This window comes from Hevea brasiliensis, chromosome 15 (genome assembly GCF_030052815.1).
Source record: "Hevea brasiliensis isolate MT/VB/25A 57/8 chromosome 15, ASM3005281v1, whole genome shotgun sequence".
In the NCBI taxonomy this organism is placed as follows: Eukaryota; Viridiplantae; Streptophyta; class Magnoliopsida; order Malpighiales; family Euphorbiaceae; genus Hevea; species Hevea brasiliensis.
In genome coordinates, this window is record NC_079507.1 from 68,124,955 (window position 1) to 68,146,011 (window position 21,057).

General features: G+C 33.7%; 3 protein-coding genes across 3 annotated transcripts; all 3 read left to right on the plus strand.

Moving 5' to 3' along the window:
• Positions 1 to 303: 303 nt before the first annotated feature.
• Positions 304 to 8,306, plus strand: LOC110633642 (glycerophosphodiester phosphodiesterase GDPDL3). The gene is made up of 9 exons (XM_058136183.1): positions 304 to 587; positions 2,388 to 2,675; positions 3,605 to 3,714; positions 3,893 to 4,394; positions 4,908 to 4,946; positions 5,055 to 5,339; positions 5,912 to 6,054; positions 6,831 to 7,314; positions 7,766 to 8,306. The coding sequence occupies exons 1-9, from the start codon at positions 476 to 478 to the stop codon at positions 8,068 to 8,070; spliced, it is 2,268 nt and encodes a 755-aa protein (XP_057992166.1). The 5' UTR covers positions 304 to 475; the 3' UTR covers positions 8,071 to 8,306.
• Positions 8,307 to 12,537: 4,231 nt separating this feature from the next.
• On the plus strand, positions 12,538 to 15,086 carry LOC110633628 (pirin-like protein). Its single transcript, XM_021782306.2, has 6 exons — positions 12,538 to 12,737; positions 12,817 to 12,866; positions 12,969 to 13,007; positions 13,123 to 13,151; positions 13,773 to 13,939; positions 14,440 to 15,086. The coding sequence occupies exons 1-6, from the start codon at positions 12,622 to 12,624 to the stop codon at positions 14,942 to 14,944; spliced, it is 906 nt and encodes a 301-aa protein (XP_021637998.2). The 5' UTR covers positions 12,538 to 12,621; the 3' UTR covers positions 14,945 to 15,086.
• Positions 15,087 to 15,668: 582 nt separating this feature from the next.
• LOC110633648 (beta-1,2-xylosyltransferase) lies at positions 15,669 to 19,498 on the plus strand. The gene is made up of 3 exons (XM_058136257.1): positions 15,669 to 16,558; positions 16,939 to 17,088; positions 18,237 to 19,498. Exons 1-3 carry the CDS (start codon positions 15,899 to 15,901, stop codon positions 18,957 to 18,959), a joined length of 1,533 nt encoding a protein of 510 aa, XP_057992240.1. The 5' UTR covers positions 15,669 to 15,898; the 3' UTR covers positions 18,960 to 19,498.
• The last annotated feature ends 1,559 nt before the right edge of the window (positions 19,499 to 21,057 follow it).

Consider the following 21,057-nt stretch of genomic DNA (forward strand, 5'->3'; position numbering starts at 1 on the left):
TTTAATATTTTTTTTATATTAATTTAATAATATATATTATGAAAGACAAATATAAAAGCCTTAATAATTTTAAAATTTAAATGGCTATTAAAATATATAAAAATTTTTTAAAAATTGAATAGAAATAATAAAAATTTAAAATAAATTAAACTAAAAATTTAACTCTACTTCGAGTTCAATTCTTAAAAGAATCAAAGTTGAATGTACCTAAATACCCTTACCTAATTGCACTCACGACAAAACAACAGTTAATAATTTTTTTGATCCACAATATGATTCTAATAAAAAAGTTCTAAATACATATAAATCCAGAAATGCCAGCCTGAAAAGGCCTGTGCATCACTTCACATCTCCCTCTTGTGTCCCTCTCTTCCTCTATCTCTCAATTTTATCAAACCTCGCACATTTCCCGAAATAACCTGACCGAAGCTGCTTCGCTCCGTCGATCAGTTGCCGGCGAGATTCTCCGGCTGCAATGTCTAGTTCACGCGCTTTTACTTCTCTACTGGCTGCATTTCTGCTACTTCACTCATTAGTAACTCTGGTTTCTGCTCAGGGATCTACTAGCCGCTGGCAGACACTTAGCGGTGAGTCTTTTTTTTTTTTCCTCCCTTCTTGTTCCTTTTGTCTCTTCTTTCTCCATCTAGAATTCGGTTTCCATGCTTGCTATTTCTTCTTAGAAAATGCGTGCAAGTTTGATCCTTCATCGATCGCAGCTAGTGACTTTTTTTTTTTTACAAAATTTCTAATTAAATTTTAGTAGCCGTCGAATCTTCGTGTTTTCTTTTCTTTTTCTATTTTTTGTAGAAAATTTTTGTTTGGTTCCTGAGAAAGCTCAGGAAAATTAGTGACGAAAGAATGCTAATCTTCTATGATCTCCGCGTTCTTGTTCTTTTAAATAATGAAGAAGTTATTTTACCTTGTGATTGGTATTTGGTACCTTCAATACGATATATATATATATATTTTTTCCTTTCTTTGTCAGAGTTTTGGTCTTAAATAATGAGAATTACGAATTCAAAATTTTTCCTTTTTTTGTTTTTGTCATTTAGATGTTCTAGCAATGAAAAAACCGATTGCTTTAACATATTTTCGTTCGTTGTTCTGACAAAGTGACGATTGAGTTTTTTAAGTAATTAGTTTGTTGATTTTGGTCCGTTCAGACAGTTGTATTCTGAAATTGGAGTGTGTGTTGAAAACTATCTTCACTAAGTTTCTCTGTATCAATTAATTGTAGGTTTTCTCGATCAAGGATTTTGTTTATTGGGTCTCAGTTGGTTTCCAAATTGAAGGTTTTAATTAGTCTCGCTTTTCGTGAATTGTCTGCACAAAGACAAAACTCCTTTTTTAATAAGGTTGTTTTCCTAAATATATGCATCTTTTTTTGTCAAGTCTTTCTCTTCATTGAACGGTCTCTTGCTTTCTTCCTCACACACTCGACTGCTTTGGCTACATAATCCGATGAATGAAGGTGTATCACACCAATCCAATGAATGAGCTCCACACGTGGATGAGTTTTAGAAACTAACCTGCCGATTGGATTAGGTGCAGCGTGTTTCATTGAAGTATGGTATGATTTTTAGTGTTAACATTTTTTAAAAGATGGTACGATAGAGATGGTTTAATAATTGTTTGATTAGATAACATGATAAAATAAATATATAGATTATTAAAATATTTTTTTTATTTTATTATTATTTTAAATATATAAATAATTTAAATATTAATTTATAAATAATGTTATAATAATAATTATTATTATTATATATTTTTTATTTTTTTAATTAATTACTAAATATACCTTAAAAACATCTAATATTTCTATGAGAAAATAAATTATACAAGGATAAAATGAAATACAAAAATTCTGAACATCCCAAACCGGTTTGAAAAGTTAAGTTATCATTTTAGAACCCAAAATCATTATTCTTATAGGAACATAACCATACAACCATCACAAAACCATATCCAAACATAGCGTAAAGTCCATGTCAATTACTCATTCGTCAAGTGTAGCACTCATTCATTCATTGATTGCTGCAATAAACCTGGTGTAACCAAATCTTTAGGCCGAGGAAATTGGTAGAAACAAAAAAAAAAACTTCTTATTTTAAAAAGAATGTTTATTATTTGCATGTTAAATTTTCTTTGCAGTTTATGGAATCCGAGCTGAACAAATTATCAGCATGGAGAATCATACTGTATATGTGGTTCAACACATGTCCCCCTAATGCCTCCTGTGCTAAATGCAACAGAAATAGAACATTTTGGGTTGAGAAAAAGAGAATGTAAAATCATTTGGTATTGGAATCAAGTTTCAGCCATAATTTCAAGGACTTTTTTTGGCTATATATTGGATAAGCTCACTCATTCAATTTCTATTGCAGGAAATCCACCTTTAGTTGTTGCACGTGGAGGGTTTTCAGGGCTATTTCCAGATTCAAGCTATTATGCTTATCAGTTCGCATTGGAAACCAGTGTACCCGATGTAATTCTATGGTGTGATGTGCAGTTAACCAAAGATGGAGTAGGGATTTGTGCTCCTGATCTCAGGCTGGAAAATTCTACCAACATTTCAATTTTAAATAAGTACAAGACTTACCTAGTTAATGGTGTCCCCACTCGAGGATGTTTTTCAGTGGATTTCACTTTCAGTGATTTATCATCTGTAGTCTGTGAGTTGATTTTATCTTAAACAAATTTCTGTGTGTCATTACTTGTCATTTTGATGTCCTGTTTACTTTTATATATTTAGTGGATTATTATATTCATCTTGATATTGTATTGTGGATTTTGTTGGGAAGGATGGATAGAACTGAAATGTACAGCTTGTTACTGTCAGCAATGACTTTGACCGAGTACAACTATCAAATTTCCTTTCCTAAATTTCCAAATCACTGGTTACAGGGACTTATATGCTATAAATAATTATAATAAGAGCAAAGTTCTTTGCTTGCAATATCCACATTTTCCTTGTCACTTTAGAATCCTCTTAGTGTATGTCTAATTTACTTGTTGCTGTTGTTACTTTTGATCATTCCAGTGAATTAGTTGCATGGTCAAGGTTTCTCTGATATTCATTTTCTGTGTTCATGGCTTTGCCTTATTTCTGACCTGCAATTCACTGTTATTATATGGACCATCTCTGTGTAAAGCTTTGCATGATGGATGAGTGGTATTGAATTACAGTGACTGAGATCATTCCTACCAAAAGAAAAGGAAACAGTTAATAATAGTGGTTCACTGGATGATAACTGGTGTTTAAAAAAACCTAGTTCATTTAATGTTAGATCAAGAGATTTGTGTTTTGCCTTTGGGATTTGTATATACTGCATCAGTTGTCAAATTAACCTGAGTAGAGCTGCTTACTGGTCTACCATGAAATTATTATAGTTATCGGATACTTGTATGGAACTGCTTATTGTGCCTCTCTTAACAAGGAAAGAAAATTGTGCTTAGATATCTGATCAATTAACACTTATAGTTCCTTAATTCTGGTTTGTGTATTATTTGCGCTTTGACACTCTGAAGATTAACTTTTTGCTTGAATATGTAATTTAGGCTGTGACAATCTGATTATAGCATTACTTTTATAATGTGACAGATACCCAGGGTGTCTATTCTCGACCTAACAAATTTGATGGCTTGTCTCCAATCCAGCAAGTTGAGAATGTGGCTGCACTAAAACCATCAGGCATGTGGTTGAATGTTCAGGTAGATGATAGAATAAGATTTCCTTTTTATGTTAGATAGGTGCCCTCTTTAAATTATACAGGCATTATTTTTATTTTGTTTTTCCTCTCATTCTTATTATTTCATTTCCTTCAATTCAATGGAATATGCTTTCATAGCTATTACTTTGACCAACCTTTTTCATTGGATTGTTTTGCAGCATGATGCATTTTTCACACAACACAATTTGAGCATGAGAAGTTACATACTTGCTCTATCTAGAAAAGTGGTTGTCAATTATATCTCATCACCAGAGGTGGTTTTCCTGAGAAGTATTGCTGCACGAGTCAACCCTAATGTGACAAAACTGGTCTTCCGCTTTCTAGGACCTAATGATTTTGAGCCTTCAACAAACCAGACTTACAGTTCTCTGTTGAAGAATTTAACATTTATCAAGACATTTGCCTCTGGAATTCTTATCCCTAAGGGTTACATATGGCCTGTTGATGCAAGTCTTTACTTACAACCTCATACTTCTGTTGTCCTGGATGCACACAAGGCAGGGCTGGAAGTTTTTGCATCAGAGTTTTACAATGATGTTCCATTTAGTTTCAATTACAGTTATGATCCAGTATCTGAATATCTATCTTTCATCGATAATGGTGACTTCTCTGTTGATGGTGTGCTATCTGACTTCCCAATAACTCTATCAGGGGCAATAGGTGAGTCATCTTCTTCATCATCTTCTACCCTCTAATTGTCATGCATCTGTAGTTCTTTACACATTGTGAAGTAGTACTTCTTGTTACCTTTTGTTTGCATCTGTCGTCATCGTCCAAGTTACATTCATTGCAACCTCAACTTGAATGAATACAAGTAATTTGTTTTTGGAACAAGGAAAGTGGACTTATCTCTTTCTCAACATTGTGTTTACTAGGTAGCATCATTGGCTTGAATAATTAATTGGTTATTTGGCAGTAATGCTTGGATAGCAGTTCACCTGGAACTCTCATTTAGCTTTTAATTGGTGGCACTCCTGGCTTGCCCTTAGTTTGTTCCCTGATTACATGTGAATTCATAATTTGGTCAAGCTTAATTGGTTGAATACTGAACTTTACTGTGATTACATGGGAATTCATCTGCCACTGCTGAGGAAAGCATACCTTAAGCCTGGTGCGTTGTCCTAATTTAGAGGAAATAATTTTGAGACGCTAATTTCTTCTTTTGTATTGCAGACTGCTTTTCTCATTTAGGTAAAAATGCTTCAGAAAAAGGTAAGGTGTTATTGCATATTTCTTGTTATTACAAGATTTCACTTTTAGTGACACATCTTTGGAAATGATATTTTTACCAATATTTCGTTCACCTTGTTCCTGGTGCAGCAAAAGTTTTGGTCATCTCAAAAAATGGAGCAAGCGGAGATTACCCTGGTTGTACCGACAAGGCATACCAGAAAGCTATTTCAGATGGTGCAGATGTTATCGATTGTCCTGTACAAATGTCAAAGGATGGAATACCATTTTGCCTAGGCTCCATAAATCTTATTGACAGTACGACAGTTGCTCAGTCCAAATATAGCAACCTTTCAGCAATAATTCCAGAGCTCAAAACAGGCAGTGGAATATTTACCTTTAGCTTGACATGGAGTCAGATTCAGAGCTTGACGCGTAAGTTAAACTCAGTTCTTTTTTACTTCTTTATCAGCGTAGTGATCTTTACCTTCTGACTTGCCCCTCCCCAATGAATATAAATTGGTTCTGTGTATCTGAAACTCAAGACACGGATTTATGGGCAGCAATTCAAGACTTCATGGCCAGCAAATGATGCTATTTGAGAATTATCTACAAAAAAATAGACACAGAAATTAGAAGAGTTCAGAGTAAAATTGTAGGAGGAAATGTTTTCTCTGCCTAGCATTAGAGGATGGTTTTTCTCCTTATTGTATTTGAAAATGTAAGATTTGGTTTCTATGGTTCTCGTATAGTAGAAATTAGTGATGTAGTACATGAGGGCAAGGCCATGAATAAGGCTCTGCTTTGTTTTCCCTTTTAGTCCTTTTATTCCATAACAATTTCTTTGGCTTTCTTAGCTACCTCTAATGTCTACTCAAGAAATTCGGCAGTTGTTTGACTGTTGAATTTTTGTTCTGTTTCTTGGGGTAGGTAATTAGGTACATACTGGATTTGCTAGTATTTAAAATATTTACTACCCTTGCATTAATATACTCATTTTATTGCAGCGGCAATGGCAAACCCATATGCAAAATATGAATTGTTCCGGAATCCAAAGTTCAGAAATGATGGAAAGTTCTTAAGCTTGTCTGATTTCCTGGCCCTGGCAAAAAACTCTAGTTCTCTCTCTGGTGTCTTGATAAGCATCGAGGTAGGTTTTTCTTATGCTGATATTAGTTGTTCATGATCCTTATTCCTGTATTTGAGTTATTTTCGGCTAGTTGGTTAATTATGGTGATGAAGCATGCCTCCTTTGCTTTCTTCTTCCCTCTAAATGGCAACAATCATGCATTTGGTTTTGGTTGGCCAAAAAATTTGGGAAAACAAAACAGAAAAAGTGATCTCCTTGGACAGCGACTCTTGGTGCAGTAACCAATCAATAAATTTGCTTCTTGCTCTGTCTTGGTCCATATGCATGCTTGCTGTGCTTTTTTCCTCTGCCCATGCTATAAATTTGTTAGCTTTCAAGCACTGAATTCAGTGTTTGTAGAAGCCCATTCACAAGGGTGAGCTGTTTTGCCTGATTTTCTGTACTAGGATCTACTTTCTAACATCTTACTGACTCCAGGTCCCTTCAGTTGAAATGAATATATGACTGGGAAATGCTTTTCTGGTTGGTTATAGCCATAACCTATTATATGAATGGGTGCAACTGTTTTTTATATCTCACATGTGATTCAAAAAATGCTATTCGTTTGATAAAACTTTATGAATCATCCCATTGCATCATGTGAATGTCCAATCAGATGGCAATATACATCATGATTTGCTTTTGCACAATTAAGATAATATGGTTTCATTGCTGAAATCTGTTTTGCATGATTGTCAAGACTTTATCTACTTTTCATGCAGCACCAAATTCAATAGAAAAGCGGAAAAAACAAATTCTAGTGTGTTTGAAATTTTGTTCTCTTCTGTTCCTTTCAGAATGCATCTTATCTGATAGAGAAGCAGCAATTACCGGTAACTGATGCAGTACTTGATGCTTTGAGCAAAGCTGGTTATGACAAGCAGAATGCAATGGAATTAATGATTCAGTCAAGTAATAGCTCTGTTCTGATGAAGTTTAAGGAAAAAAATAATTACACTCTTGTTTATAAGGTTGATGAGAATATTCGAGATGCTCTTGATGCAACCATTAAAGACATCAAGACATTTGCTGATTCTGTGGTCATCAGCAAGAGTTCTGTCTTTCCAGATAATGCGCTATTCCTTACTGGTGTTACAGATGTTGTGCCACGGCTAAAATCAGCTGGGCTCCCTGTATATGTAGAGACCTTCAGCAATGAATTTGTATCTCAAGCATGGGACTTCTTCTCGGATGCAAATGTTGAGGTTAACACTTATGTCATGGAAGCCAACGTTAATGGTGTTATCACAGACTTCCCTCTAACAGCAAGTAGATACAAAAGTAAGTAAGAGAGTTCTATGTGGCTTCTTTCTATTTATTTGACATAAAAATATATTTAGGATATGTTTCACATGCCATAATTAGAAAGAGGTTCTATTTATTTAATCCGTTGCATTCTTTATCCCATTGCATTTTGTTAGTCTGCCAAAAGGGTGAATTCTTCATCAACTTATGGGTTTCTGGACAAATTTTAAAACTATTTTACCAAATTCCTTGAGGTTGCATTTGGCTTCATGGATTTGGATTCATTATTTTATTTAAATGACTTGGAAAAGGTTCAACTTATTTAGTTTTATTTTTATTAGTTTTGATAAAATTCATGGATGAGATGACATATTTATTGAAGGATGGATTTAAAGTATCTACTTAATCTTTATGGGAATTGTTTTTAACTTTTAAGGAGATAATATGGTTGCTTTCTACTGGTTTGATTTAATCCTACCAATTGCAGGGAACCATTGTTTAAATTTGGGCAAGAACACACCTCCTTACATGACCCCGGTTCCGCCAGGTGGTCTCATGGAAATAATTCCGCGTGAATTATTGCCGCCAGCTGAGGCTCCTAACCCAGTGCTAACGGAGAACGATGTGGCAGAGTCACCTTTGCCCTCCGTTATTGCGAGGGTTCCATCTTCCAGCCCAGGTGATGGAACTGCACAAGCAGCAGCTCCAAGACCAAATAGACAGCATAAGATTGCCGCATGCTTCTTCCTTACAAATCTGGCCATTCTCTTCACTGTATTTTCGCTACTTTAAAAATCGAAAAAGTCAGCTCTGCCTAAGATCTTCCTGCGCCTTTCTATTGACAGTCTATTTGCGGTGCTTTATTTTTGGTTTATTGTTGTAGGAATGTTCATTCTTCCCCTTGTATTTTGGAGAGAAACAAAGTCAAGGCAGAATTCATTACCCGTGTAAGATATATTTATATTCTTTGGTGTGTATCATTGAGAGAAGTTAAGAGGCATGGACTGAATATACCCATGGATTGATCATGATTCTTTTTTTTTTTTAACAATTAGCTCCGATCGAAATTTGAATTCTAAACCTCACGTGGGTCAGAATTAATTTTGCTTCTCGGACAAATAAATGAATAATACTATTTATAATTTTAAAGGATTTTTCTCAATTTGTCATGAATCGTTGAATACCAGCTTTGGTCTGAGATTACAGGTTTGCGCCATGTGAAAGTCGATTCTGTGGAACCTTTTCATGTTATTGAATTGATGGTAGGAGGAAAAAGAAGGCTATTGATTTGAGACTTTTATCATGGGAGATTTCAAGTAATGGAACGATAAGGAATTCATTAAGTATTTCATTTTTTTAATTAAAAAGTTGCCATGTACGTCTTATTACAATGGGAGATTTCATTTTTTTAATGAAAAAGTACCCTTTATAATTATACAAGAAAGTGAAAAACCTCAAATCACAGCTTAACAATAACAAGAGCTGTTTCGGGAGGCGAATTCTTCAGCTGATTGGCTTGCAAGCCATGTGAAGAACTTTGTGCTCTGGGTCTTCATCAGTTACAGTCTTGCTTTGCTCCACCATTTTTATCAAAATAATAATAATAATAAAATAATTATTATCATTACAAGCGCTGCAAGTGTTTCCATTAAATATCTTACCGGGTAATATTAGATTTTTTCAGAGGAAATCTCATAACACATATGTAATTATCAAATTTCAAGGTATTTTTTTTTATATGAAATAATAATAATATTGATTTATTATTAAATATCAACTAAATAAATAAGATAATAATTTTCTACATCTTTAAAAGGCAATTTGACAACATTATGATGCCACCAGTCCACCTTTATCATTATACCTCTTCAACGATTAATTTAGAAAATGAAATGAAAAATTATATACATATATATTAAATTATTTATTTTGTAATTAAATTAATACTGCATTTACACATTAATTTATATGATTGTATTTTATTATAAATATATAATAAAAAAATCAAATAAAATGTAGAATCATGCGTTTGACTAAGCGGGGAAAAAGGAAAATGATAACATCATGATTTTGTAATAGCAAAATCAGCAATTAATTAAGGCTAAAACGGTGTGTTCCAGCCGGCTGTATGAAAATTGAGAAGTTTCCTAAAGTCTTTACAACACTTTGACATTATTTATCGCAACTATATTCACACACTCCTTTACAAGAAGTTATATGGTAAAGTAGTGGTATTATATCATCATTCTATATAGGATGATAGAGTAATAAAAGATCAATAAATGTATAAATATAGCTATTAAAATTATTTTTTAAAAAATAATTATTTGGTAGTTATAATTTTTTAAGACTCACAGTGGATCGAATTTTTATGGATACTCGATTCAACTGAATTATAATAAAATGAATTTGGATAATATATAATTAAATTCAGCATGGATTTGGATTTTAAAATAATACTCATAATTGATTCGGGTGTTATATGTTTGGTATTTATTATCTAAACTCATTTATATAAGTATTAAATTAAAAAGAAAAAATATATTTTTTATAATAATATTTATAAATTTGTATTTTTATTTAAAATAAAATAGAATTTAAATGTTTAATGAAATTATTAAAATTTTTAATGTAAATTATTAGTAAATTTTTTTATGTAGATTATTAATTAAAATATATAAAATTAAATGGGTTCTAGTATTTTTGAACAATAATAGTCGGGTTCAATAGGGGATGTGAGAAGGATGTTAGTAACAGGATTAAAGCGAGATGGTTGAAGTGGAGATGTACCACGAAAGTTTTATGTGATCGCAACATTTCCAATAAGTTGAAAGGAAAATTTTACCGTACAGCCATATGACCGGCTATGTTATATGATAGTGAGTGTTGGGCACTGAAGGAGTTGTACGCGTCTAAGATAAGAGTTATAGAGATAAAAATGTTAAGGTGGATGAGTGACCATATTAAACTAGATAAAGTCCGTAATGAGAATATTAGAGAAAAGGTAGGAGTGATGCCAATTGAGGATAAGTTAAGAGAATGGAAATTGAGATGATTTGGTCATGTGAAGCGTAGACATACGGATGCTCCAGTTAGACAAGTAGAGTACATTAGGTTAGAGGATAGAAAGAAAAAAAGAGGTAGACCTAAATTAATTTGGAGGAGAGTAGTACAACATGACTTATAAACATTACACATTTCTTAGGATTTAACCCAAAATCGTTTAGAGTGGAAAAAGGGAATCCATATAGCCGACCCCAAATATTTGGGATAAAGGTTTAGTTGAATTGAATTGAGTTTTAATGGTCGGGTTCGAGATAGAGTTAGATATTTTATAATAAATTTTAATCAAATGACAAATTTTAAAAATATTAATCAGATTCAGATCCAAGTAAAGTAATTTTCATGGGTTGTTATTCTTACTTACTTCATATATATATTGTTAATCATTAGTTTGCTATCTTATATAAAATAATTGATTTAGTATATAACATTTAATTTATCGCTAATTATTATATATATTGAGAGTATTAAAAAATAATATTTTATTTTTTTATAAAAAAATAATTTTTTTATAATATTAAAAATAAATCACACATAATTATAAGAAATAATGCATTATACATCAAGCACAATTAACAATTTCTCCTCTTTTACGAGGTGATTTGTTTATTCTACACGATTTTGACTAAACTCATGTTGAAATGCCATTAATCCAACGGCGCTCTTTGCATCATGCTCTGCTTTCTCTTATGTCATGGCCAACCACTTCCCACCACACTTGATGGCCCACCACTCTCAACCCTAATTCATGTGGATTTTTTTTTTGAAAATTGACAATCCATTTAATATTATTTATTAAGAATGTGTCACGTGACTAATCATATATATGTTTTTTTATTTAAAAATAAAAATGAAAAATCATGAGAAAATGAGTTAGTATACGTGTGAGATGCTCTCCACACACATAAGTCGTTTGCACATAATTCATCGTGTGGAGAGCTAGTCCTTCAAGATTTTACATTAGTTATAAATAACATGTGTATGACTTATATAAGTTAACATGTTTTGATAAAATTATTATAATTTTATTAAGGAATGTGTTCTGTGATTGAATAGAGTGTGTGCGTGATTACTATAAGCTCTATTTTATAAATTAAAATAATAAATATATAAAGTTAAATTTATATTAGATATGTCTATATTATTTAATTATTTAGTAATGTAGCAAAGGCAAGTTTTATGATATTATTATTTGGTCAAATGATCAAATCCAAATGTGAACATGAGAATTGGAAAAAAAAAAAAAAAAACTTTATGGTTGTAAAATGTGTTAATTATTTTCATGGGTTGAAAGAGAAAAATAGAAAGTTGGTATGATTTTCTCCTTACGAAAAGTGGCATTTAGTTAAATTTCGTTGTGGAATTATATTACATGGGAATTTTCTTCCAACTTTTTCTCATTAAACAAAACATAAGTGAACCATTCAGCTATTGATGTGATTTGACATTTTTCATTTTCTTTACGTTTTAACTGCGAAATTCATGATATCTTTGTAGAATCATTCATCTACACAAACATGATTTTCTGCTTTTCTTTTTCTCTTATTTGAGGAAAATCTCTAATATATGATAATCAAATTCCTTTCCCACTGTTTCCCATGAAAATGGAAAAAAGAAATTAAAACTTTTTTTTTCCACGTGCGTTGATTAATTTACAAAATTTGAAAAAACTTTTCTATAATAATACTATTAACAATAAATTAATAATTAATGCGTAAATAGTAATTTCTTAATGATAATAATCTGATTAATTGGACCGATTTAGATAGATTCTAGTTGAGAAGCAAACAATTGAAATTAAGAGTGGAAAAAAGAATACACAAAATCACATTTCACATAGGTGGACGTGGACCAATAAAGTCGTGCTCTGGGTTCCAAAACTTGTGGGTCCCAATCAAATATCATGCTGACGTACACGTCCACCTAGGATCTTCCCATGACCAGATATGAGCTTGACTGAAAACGTGTCACTCAACAACGGCTTTGATCAAAGGGTTTCCAAAAACACATCATCGCAACGCTATGCTGACGTTATATGATCTTATGAAACTATAACTAATAAAGAAAGAAACAGAAGGTCCCTTCCCCTCGCTTGAGCTCAAGGAAAACTCCCCATGTGGGCCACCTAAAACTTTCCTTTGACCTTCCAAACAACGCAGCCAAGTTATACCACTCTGCAAATAATCTATATATACGTTTCAAACTTTTCTCTTTGCTTCTCACATTTGAAATCTGTAGTTACTGTTATAGCTTTATTTATTTTTATAGAGAAGAAAAGAAATGCCTCAAAGAGAGAATTCTGGTGTTCTTGAAGAACCACGCCAGGTGGTTAGGAAGTTCTTGGCTAGGCCTCAACATGAAGGAGTTGGAGCCATTGTTAGAAGGAGCATAGGAAGGCAAGAGTACAAAACGATCAAACATAATTATATTTTAGGATTTTGATGTGTTTGGGTTAATGGGTTTGTTGTTTTATAGGTTTGAATTGAAGTACTTTGATCCTTTCCTTGTTTTGGATGAGTTCTCTGGTGGGTGCTTTGTTTTCTTCTGTTTCTTTACTTGAAAAGTAATTGGTTCTTTCTGCATCGCTTGGCTTAACTTTGTCTTTTTTTTTTTTTTGGATATTGCAGTTACTGCCCCAGCTGGTTTCCCTGATCATCCACATAGAGGTTTGAATTCTTGATCATATTTTCTCTTTGTTCTCCTTTCCTGAGAAAATTATATAGCTCTGCCTTTAGACATTGAAAATGAGTTGATTCTAATTATTCTCTTTACTCTTAACAGGATTCGAGACAGTTACCTACATGTTGCAGGTACAGAAATTTATAATCACCACTTTCACTTAGAATCCTTCGTTTTCTGGCATTAAAAATTGACCTATCTCTATTTTTCCCCCATTAATAAAAAGCTAAAAGTTTATAATAATATTTAACGGGTGAAGTAAGATCCGGCAAACTTGTTAAGTTGTCAAACTAATTAATTACTTGATTATGCAAAGTGGTTTCTATTCATTCAGTCAATCTCACCTGATCTTATAACATTAAGATATTATGGTGGCAAGCTACTGCTTAATTAGTCAAGTGGAGGCAGGTGCTAATACACTAGTAGTCTCATACTCAAATGTCTATTTTGTAATATAGTTAGGAGTTCAAATTTTAATAATAGATGCCAAAAAAATAGGTCAAGTTCATACAAACATGCACTATTGTCCAGGTTGACAAGTATTGCAAGAAAACAAAACATGCAGGGGTCCAAAATTCCATTCACTTGCACCAAAAGTGAAGAAAAAAACAACGTATAAAACAAAACTTGACCTCGTGGGTTAGGGAATGATTATTCTCTAGGGTGGGTGCATTGATTGGTGATGAAGTTATCTCATTTATGTGAGGAACACTTATCTTATTTTGAACGGAAACTGATTGTTAAATAATCAGGGAGCTGTCACGCATGAAGATTTTGAAGGTCACAAGGGGACCATAGGTCCTGGTGACTTGCAATGGATGACTGCAGGAAGAGGGATTGTTCACTCTGAGATGCCTGCAGCTCAAGGAACCCAGAAGGGTCTGCAGCTGTGGATCAACCTCTCCTCAAAACATAAGATGTAAGTAGACCCTATTGACATCATGATATACATTGCCAAGATGAAATATATGTTTAAATATAATTGGTGTTGATCATTTTCAATTCGATTGTGAAATATATGATATAGGTTAAATTTCAGTTAAGTTGTCCTTATCAATAATTTTGAATCCATCAGAAACAGTATTTCAAGAATTTCAAGCAAGAACATGCTGGCTTCAGCTTATGACTGTTATGATTTGTCATCATGCTTTCTTTTTCAAAAAGTTATGCTTTAGAATGGAGCACTAAGGGTTTTGTTTTTGTTTCCAGCCTGATATATAGAACTTGCTGCCTTTAATACATCTTGCTTTTTGGTCTGAGACCAAAATTGGAGAGAGAACCTTTAATGATGCTTGTGCCACTTTCTCTACATCTTTTTCAAGAATCTTGATCATTTTATATTGAAACTTTTCCCAGCATACAAATTAATCATGTTCGGGTTTCATTAACCATTCTTAAATTTTGTTAATTTAATCACAGGATTGAGCCTAGATATCAAGAAATATCCAGCAAGGACATAGCAGAAGCATCAAAAGATGGGATCAAGGTTAGGGTGATAGCAGGAGAAGCCTTGGGGACAAAATCCCCAGTCTACACAAGGACCCCTACCATGTACTTGGATTTCAGTCTGAAACCAGGAGCTCACCTTCAACAACCCATACCCTTAGCTTGGAATGCTTTTGTCTATGTCTTGGAAGGTGAAGGCATCTTTGGAAATTCAAAATCTTTGCCAGTATCAGCTCACCACCTCCTCCTTCTAGGGAATGGAGATGGGTTGGAGGCTTGGAACAGGTCATCCAAAACCCTAAGGTTCATTTTGGTTGGAGGAGAACCAATAGGTGAGCCTTTAGCGCAATGGGGGCCATTTGTGATGAACACTCAAGAAGAGATTGATCAAACAATTGGTGATTTTGAGAATTTTGTTAATGGGTTTGAGAAAGCAAGGCATTGGAGATCTGAAGCTGCTGTTAGCCATGGTTTTTAGATTTTAATTATAGTTATTTGATTAAGAATTTTATTATGGAAGTTGAGATGGAAAGAAAATAAATATTGTCAATCTCAAAAGTTGTACATTAAATATTTTTATAATTTTTTTAAATGAAACTTCATGAATATTAACATGGAAATACTGCTACTTGATGGTGGTATCCATTATTTATGCACATTGAGAAAGAGCAAGGAAATTACCAATTTGATTAAATGAACCAAATTGAATAACTTAGAAAATAAATTATATTTTTGTTATTAATAAAACAATATAAATCTTTATTAATGAATAATTAATAATTAACTTTTTTAGAAATAAATAATTTACTTATCATTAAGGATTATTTGTTTTCAAATATACTTATAAATAATAGAATTTATAATTTAATTTATAATACATTATCAGTATGAATTTATTCCATTGTTTTAAATTCAAACTAAACGTTTTTTTTTTATATTTACTTTGAGATAATTCTTGTTTATCATTTATTCTCATAATTGTGTTATTTAATTTTGAATTTATTATTACCAAGTAATTTATTATTCTGATTATATAAATGAATTTATTTTTCAATATATTTTTAACACTCTGTAATTCCATATATTTCATGAAATTTTCTGTCGCTTTCCCACGAAAATCCAGAAGGTAGGAAGTACCAACGAGAAACGAATCCGAGGTGTAGAACTCCACGCGTCACATTCCTATTGGTGAGGCTAGCCAGAAAACCCAAAGTACACCACTGGGATTACCTCACATCTACCAACCATTGCAGAAATAGAACCCCGGAAGAAGATGAATTAAAACCCAGCTGAAATGATCTAGTTGGGTTTTGGAGTTTTTAGAGAGAGAGAGAGAGAGAGAGAGCGCGCGCGAGATTGACCCTGGTTTTGGAGAGAGAAACGAAATCCAAAAAGAAAAAATATCTCTTTTTCCTGTAAAAAAAAAAAAACCATGAACAGGATTCAGTCAAAGCTTTTCAAGATCGTTCTCTCCCTATTCGCTCTCAACTCTATCTCTTTCTTTATCTACTTCTCCTCCTACTACCACCACCAGCAGTCCGACCACCAGCCGCCTTCCCGGACGGACCACCTCCACCGCCGCCTCCAGAATAATAATAATAATAATAACAATAACAATAATAATTACCTTAAGCCGTGGCCGATACTGCCTTCTTACCTCCCCTGGACTCAGAATTCTAATGTCCCATTCCGCTCCTGCGAGGCCTACTTCGGCAACGGCTTCTCTCGCCGCATCGACATCCTCCCTGCGAATACCGGAGGATCTTCCGGATGGTTCCGTTGCTTCTTTAGCGAGACGCTTCAGAGCTCCATATGCGAGGGAGGAAGAGTGCGAATGGTGCCCGAGAGGATACAGATGTCCAAAGGGGGGGAGATGATAGAGGAGGTCATTGGGAGAACGGAGGACAAGGAGTTGCCTGAGTTCCAAAACGGTGCCTTTGAGGTTCTAGGGGTTGGAAGGAAAGGTAAAAATCTTATTCAAGGAGATTTCTTGGATAATTATGTCCCAGAAGGCGAGATTAAAAGGCACACGATGCGTGAATTGATCGGTTCAATTCGTGTCGTGGATGATAAGGAATTTCACTGTGATCAGGTTAGGGTTTTTTGATTTTGAATTAAGTTTTTAATATTTGATTCTAATTAGCTTTATATATATATTATTTAGGAATTGCTGTGGTTTGTGAATTTGAGGAACTGGAGATTGTCTATGTCAGGAATTTTAATTAGCTGAGTAATTTTTGTGTTACTAGATCCTTGGAGGTGATTTAAGGAATGGTGATGATTATTGATTTGGTGATTAGCTGTCCAGTTTCCGATTATCTGGAAGCAATTTAATGCAATCGTAATTGTGAATCAAGATAATTAGCTGGCTTTTAAGTATTTTTAGGGAAGATGTAAATGTAAATAAATTTGATTATTTTCCCTTTCCAGTTTCTGATTGTGCTTTTCTGACAGTAATACTTTTGCTTACAGTGGATTGAGGAGCCAACACTTCTGGTCACACGATTTGAATATGCAAATCTTTTTCACACGGTTACAGATTGGTTCAGTGCATACGTCTCTTCTAGAGTCACTGAATTGCCTTATCGTCCTCATTTGGTTTTTGTGGATGGCCATTGCAGAGTATGTACTCTCTATTTTGCTTAATGAGCTTAATTTTTTTTTTTTTTTTGTTACGTGGAGAAAAAAATGATGTTTGATAGCAGATAACATGAATGCATGAAAAAGAGAACTCAAAACCTTCAGGATATAGACTGACATGGGAGTTGAATGCTTGGATAATCCAATTCCTAGACATGTTTGATTTAAACCTATGAATTCCATGTGGAGCTGCTATACCCTTTTTCTCTGCCTTTGAACTTTCTTTTGACCAATGAGGCATTGGCATCTAATACTGCTTACACCAGTAAGGCAATAACTAGTCTAATTTAAGACACTTTACCACCTCTCTAGTGATCTGAACATGTTTATTCTTCTATTACATAAGTTTATTGTTCGGTCTTAGAAGGGCCCTATTTTGAATGACTTGTTGAGGTTGCCTTTTATTTTGTTTCATAGAGCATAGTTGTTTCTTTGTTCTCCTCTTCTCCATTGTCTTTTTAGACAAAATTCAAAAATGCCTTAGCTTATATGCCAGTAGATATTTTTTCCTCTTCATGAGCTATTCATCATATTATGTTCTTGCTTTATGGATTAAGGAAATGTAGTTAATATGATTAAAGTAGTAAATTTGATTTACTCCTTTCCTAATATGCCCTCTACTCATATTGCTCTATTAAAAATTAAATAATTCATGTTACTAAATTATTCTTGGAACTGATATATTTTACTTTTTAATGCACATTAAACAAGTGCATATTTGTAAGTTAATAAAAAAAATTACTTTTTCAAAAAGGGAAGCGGCCTATAATTTAGGATAGATAAAAAAGGAAAAGTGAGTCTATCTTTGTGGGACAGATGGAGTATTAGACATAAAATGTCTTTATGCAGCAGTTTCTCCATCTTTCGAATCATTGAATGACTACTGTCTATTCACTCAATTGGGATTTTCTTGTTGGTTGTTTTTTTCCCCCATAACTGGGGAATATGGCCTGGATGAAGCTACTCCAGCAGGGGTTTTCTCATAACTGAACTCTTTGAATTGAGACTCAAGTATTTAGGATTTTGCATTTTTGTAAAACCAACCCCCATGCCCTTCTTTTTTTCTTCCAAGTTTGTTTAGCTCTGTTAGAAGCTTTGCTGGTCCTGCTGACATACCTGAAATTTTTCAGGCACCTTTGGAAGAAACATGGACTGCACTGTTTTCAAGTCTTAGATATGCTAAAAATTTCAGTGGTCCGGTTTGTTTTCGCCATGTTGTTCTTGCTCCTTTGGGATATGAGACTGCACTCTTTAAGGGACTAAGTGAAGATATAAATTGTGAGGGAGCATCAGCACGTGATCTTTGGCAAAACCCTAATGACAAAAAAACAGCCCGATTATCTGAGTTTGGTGAAATGATTAGAACAGCTTTTGGCTTCTCTGTCAATAGACATGGTGGTGAAAAGCCTGTTTCAGGTCATAATGTCCTCTTTGTCAGACGCCAAAATTATTTAGCCCATCCACGTCATGGTGGTAAAGTTGAATCAAGACTGAGCAATGAACAAGAAGTGTTTGATTCATTGCAGAGTTGGGCATCTAATCATCTGGAGTGCAAAGTGAATCTTGTCAATGGATTGTTTGCGCACATGCCTATGAAGGAGCAAATACGGGCCATTCAAGAGGCTTCAGTTATTATTGGTGCTCATGGTGCAGGTCTCACTCATATAGTTTCTGCAACACCAAAAACAATAATATTAGAGATCATTAGCCGCCAGTTTAGGCGCCCACATTTTCAATTGATTGCCCAGTGGAAAGGGTTGGAGTACCATGCCATCAACCTTAATGGATCATATGCCTCTCCTGCAGTTGTTATTGAAAGGCTTGACAGAATAATGAAAAGCCTTGGATGTTGAACTCTTTTACTATTGTTGGAAATTATCCATGGTCTCATTGCTGGGAAGTGGAAAAGTGACATGAAATCCTTTCTGCTTGCATTATTAATCTTCGGGAGTCTGCTCTGCTCGTTTTGGTTCCATCATTTTCTCTCCTCAGACTAATTTTTCTCACATGCTACTACTTTCTGTGCAACGTTTTCTTGGTGGATGTCAGATTCTACTTAACGTGAATTTAATGCCATTCATGGTTGGCATATCAAGATAATGTGATGCACAGCTCTGACATTTAATGAAGTAAACTTTCTTTAACCATTCTGAATCTGTCTGAAAGAGGAGGATGCCTTTCTTTAGGTCCGGTATGTTATCCTCAGACTGATCAGTGTCGTGCTTGTGTTGGGAATTATTTATGGTATATAGGGAAGGAAATGATGGGTTGATCCTGGATTTTTTATTGGGGTAACTGATGATTGCTTTGCTTGGGATTTTCTCGCTTGTACAATAAATACATCACTGGTAGGTTCAATTTTAAATGGAATATACTTCTGGGATTTTTTTTTTTGTTTTTTGAGAAATATTATTATTATTATTATTATTATTATTATTATTATTATTATTATTATTATTATTATTATTATGTGCATATGCATTGTACAGAAACATGAATAGAGAAAAACGGGCCTCTATCATCTTCATTGACAAAGTTGCATCTCATTTTTGGTCGACTGGTTGACATGGAATTATAATTGTTCCCTTCGTTTATTTCTTTTGTAATTTCAAGGGGATCCATAGCTGATAGTTCTTACCCAAATCAGTTTTCCTGTTATGTTACCTGCTAAAATGAGAATGAGTTTCGCAAGTTCCATTCTATTTAAGTCCATGACACATAATCTTGGCATTTTAGCCAAGAGTTCTATGGTGCTGAGTGATATTTAAAAAAGATTAACTTAAGAGTTTGTTCATTAAAAACATTAAAATGAATATCCATTGCTGAAGCAAGGGATAATCAAATGCTGAACGAAAAAGTTGGAGGATTCCTAATCCAAATGGATCATGGACCAGAATATATGTTCAATGGCCTGCTGCTCTAGGCCTGTAAGCTGCACTTTTGTAGTTAAAAAGAGATGGATTCAGCTCCCAAGCTAGCTGGATGATGAAGCAATTTCTTGGGCTGCTCGCAGTTTTAAATTAGCAAATAGAAAAGTTTTTAGAAAGACCAAATTGTGATTTATAATTATATGTCTTATAGTTAATGTTCTCATTTTTTTTAATTTGTTATAATTTATAGAGAGTCATTACTCAATCAAACATAAAAATAAATTGTTATAAAAAAAAGGCAAATTACACCCATCATACATGAATTTATAGACTTATGATAATACAACTTAACTCAACTCAACTAAGCCTTTATCTCAAAAATTTGGGGTTAGCTATATGAATTCGCTTTCTCTACTCTAAACGATTTTGGGTTAAATCTTCAGAAAGGTCATATTGTACTACTCTCCTCCAAGTCAATTTAGGTCTACCTTTTTTTTTTTTTTTTTTCCTCTAACCTAATGTGTTTTACTTATCTAACTAGAGTCTCTGTATATCTACACTTCACATGACCAAACCACCTCAATCTCTCTTCTCTCAACTTATCCTCAATTGGAACCACTCCTACCTTTTCTCTAATACTCTCATTATGGACTTTATCTAGTCTAGTATGACCACTCATCTACCTTAACATTTTCATCTCTACAACTCTTATCTTAGACGCATACGACTCCTTCAGTACTCAACACTCACTACCATATAACATAGGTGGTCGTATGGCTGTACGGTAAAATTTTCCTTTCAACTTATTGGGAATCTTGTGATCACATAAAACTCCCGTAGCACGTCTCCATTTCAATCATCCGGCTTTAATCCTATGACTAACATCCTCCTCACATCTCCCATTTACTTAAAGGACTGAGCCGAGATATTTAAAGTGATTACTTTAGGACAGTACCACTCCATTCAAACTAACTCCTTCTCTGTCACTAGTTTGGCCTTCACTGAACTTGCAATGCATGTATTCTGTCTTCGTTCTATTTAACTTAAAGCCCTTTGATTCTAGAGTACTTTTTCAAAGCTC

Bases quoted from the DNA above. Each gene is read 5' to 3' on its own strand.
- LOC110633642 (XM_058136183.1), top strand. From the start codon at position 476: ATGTCTAGTTCACGCGCTTTTACTTCTCTACTGGCTGCATTTCTGCTA. The intron at 3,715-3,892 runs GTAGATGATAGA...ATTGTTTTGCAG, and splicing joins GCATGTGGTTGAATGTTCAG to CATGATGCATTTTTCACACA. The intron at 6,055-6,830 runs GTAGGTTTTTCT...TGTTCCTTTCAG, and splicing joins GTGTCTTGATAAGCATCGAG to AATGCATCTTATCTGATAGA.
- LOC110633628 (XM_021782306.2), top strand. From the start codon at position 12,622: ATGCCTCAAAGAGAGAATTCTGGTGTTCTTGAAGAACCACGCCAGGTG. The intron at 12,867-12,968 runs GTGGGTGCTTTG...TGGATATTGCAG, and splicing joins TGTTTTGGATGAGTTCTCTG to TTACTGCCCCAGCTGGTTTC. The intron at 13,008-13,122 runs GTTTGAATTCTT...TACTCTTAACAG, and splicing joins CCCTGATCATCCACATAGAG to GATTCGAGACAGTTACCTAC.
- LOC110633648 (XM_058136257.1), top strand. From the start codon at position 15,899: ATGAACAGGATTCAGTCAAAGCTTTTCAAGATCGTTCTCTCCCTATTC. The intron at 16,559-16,938 runs GTTAGGGTTTTT...TTTTGCTTACAG, and splicing joins AGGAATTTCACTGTGATCAG to TGGATTGAGGAGCCAACACT. The intron at 17,089-18,236 runs GTATGTACTCTC...GAAATTTTTCAG, and splicing joins TTGTGGATGGCCATTGCAGA to GCACCTTTGGAAGAAACATG.